Source organism: Coturnix japonica, unplaced genomic scaffold (genome assembly GCF_001577835.2).
Source record: "Coturnix japonica isolate 7356 unplaced genomic scaffold, Coturnix japonica 2.1 chrUnrandom524, whole genome shotgun sequence".
In the NCBI taxonomy this organism is placed as follows: Eukaryota; Metazoa; Chordata; class Aves; order Galliformes; family Phasianidae; genus Coturnix; species Coturnix japonica.
In genome coordinates, this window is record NW_015439909.1 from 73,327 (window position 1) to 74,881 (window position 1,555).

At 41.4% G+C, this 1,555-nt stretch overlaps 1 protein-coding gene across 1 annotated transcript in view; it reads left to right on the forward strand.

Moving 5' to 3' along the window:
- Window positions 1-1,555, forward strand: part of LOC107307257 — a 21,022-nt gene that overhangs the window by 10,740 nt on the left and 8,727 nt on the right. The window contains exons 6-7 of the mRNA XM_032441740.1: window positions 465-568; window positions 1,426-1,550. Coding sequence (XP_032297631.1) covers window positions 465-568; window positions 1,426-1,550 — 229 coding nt within the window. The remainder of the gene's footprint in view (window positions 1-464; window positions 569-1,425; window positions 1,551-1,555) is intronic.

Genomic DNA, 1,555 nt, shown 5'->3' on the forward strand with positions numbered 1-1,555 from the left:
TATAACCCCATATAACCCCATATACCCCATATAACCCCATATAACCCCATATAACCCCATATAACCCCGTATCACCCCATATAACCCCATAGAACCCCATATAACCCCATAGAACCCCATATAACCCCATATAACCCCATATAACCCCATATAACCCCATATAACCCCATAACCCCATAACCCCATAACCCCATATATCCCATATAACCCCATATAACCCCATATAACCCCATATAACCCTATATAACCCCATATAACCCCATATAACCCCATATAATCCCATATAACACCCATATAACCCCATAGAACCCAATATAACCCCATATAACCCCATATAACCCCATATAATCCCATAGAACCCCATATCACCCCATATAACCCCATATAACCCCATATAACCCCATATAACCCCATATAATCCCATATAACCCCATATAACCCTATAACCCCATATGACCCCATAGGAACCTCGAGACCAAATTAAAGGGTTTTTTGGACCGGGCCGAGTCCTGGCAGAGCCTTGATGCCATAACAAGGATCTTCTGCTTCTATCACACCCCTGTTACTGGTATATATGGGATTATATGGGGTTATATGGGGTTATATGGGATTATATGGGGTTATATGGGGTTCTATGGGGTTATATGGGGTTATATGGGGTGATATGGGGTTATATGGGTTATATGGGGTTATATGGGATTATATGGGGGTATATGGGGTTATATGGGGTTATATAGGGTTATATGGGGTTATATAGGGTTATATGGGGTTATATGGGGTTATATGGGGTTATATGGGGTTATATGGGATTATATGGGGTTATATGGGATTATATGGGATTATATGGGGTTATATGGAGTTATATGGGGTTATATGGGGTTCTATGGGGTTCTATGGGATTATATGGGGTTATATGGGGTTATATGGGATTATATGGAGTATATTGGATTATATGGGGTTATATATGGGATTATATGGGATTATATGGGGTTATATATGAGATTATATGGGATTATATGGGGTAATATGGGGTTATATATGGGAATATATGGGGTAATATGTGGGTAATATGTGGGTATATGGGGTTATATGGGGTATATGGGGTTATATGGGATTATATGGGGTTATATGGGGTTATATGGGATTATATGGGGTTCTATGGGGTTATATGGGGTTATATGGGGTTCTATGGGGTTATATGGGATATATGGGGTTATATGGGGTTATATGGGATTATATGGGGTTATATGGGGTTATAGGGGATTTATGGGGTTATATGGGGTTCTATGGGATTATATGGGATTATATTGGTTTATGTGGGATATATGGGATTATATGGGGTTATATATGGGGTATATGGGGTATATGGGATTCTATGGGATTCTCTAACCCCATAACCCCGTTACTTATGGGTCTGCCCCATAGATTACGTGGTGAAGCACTGGCAGGAGGACTCGTTCTTTGGGGCCCAGTACCTCAATGGGGTCAACCCCGTCCTATTACGTCGCTGCACCCGCCTGCCCCATAACTTGGCCGTCACCCCACAGATGGTGGC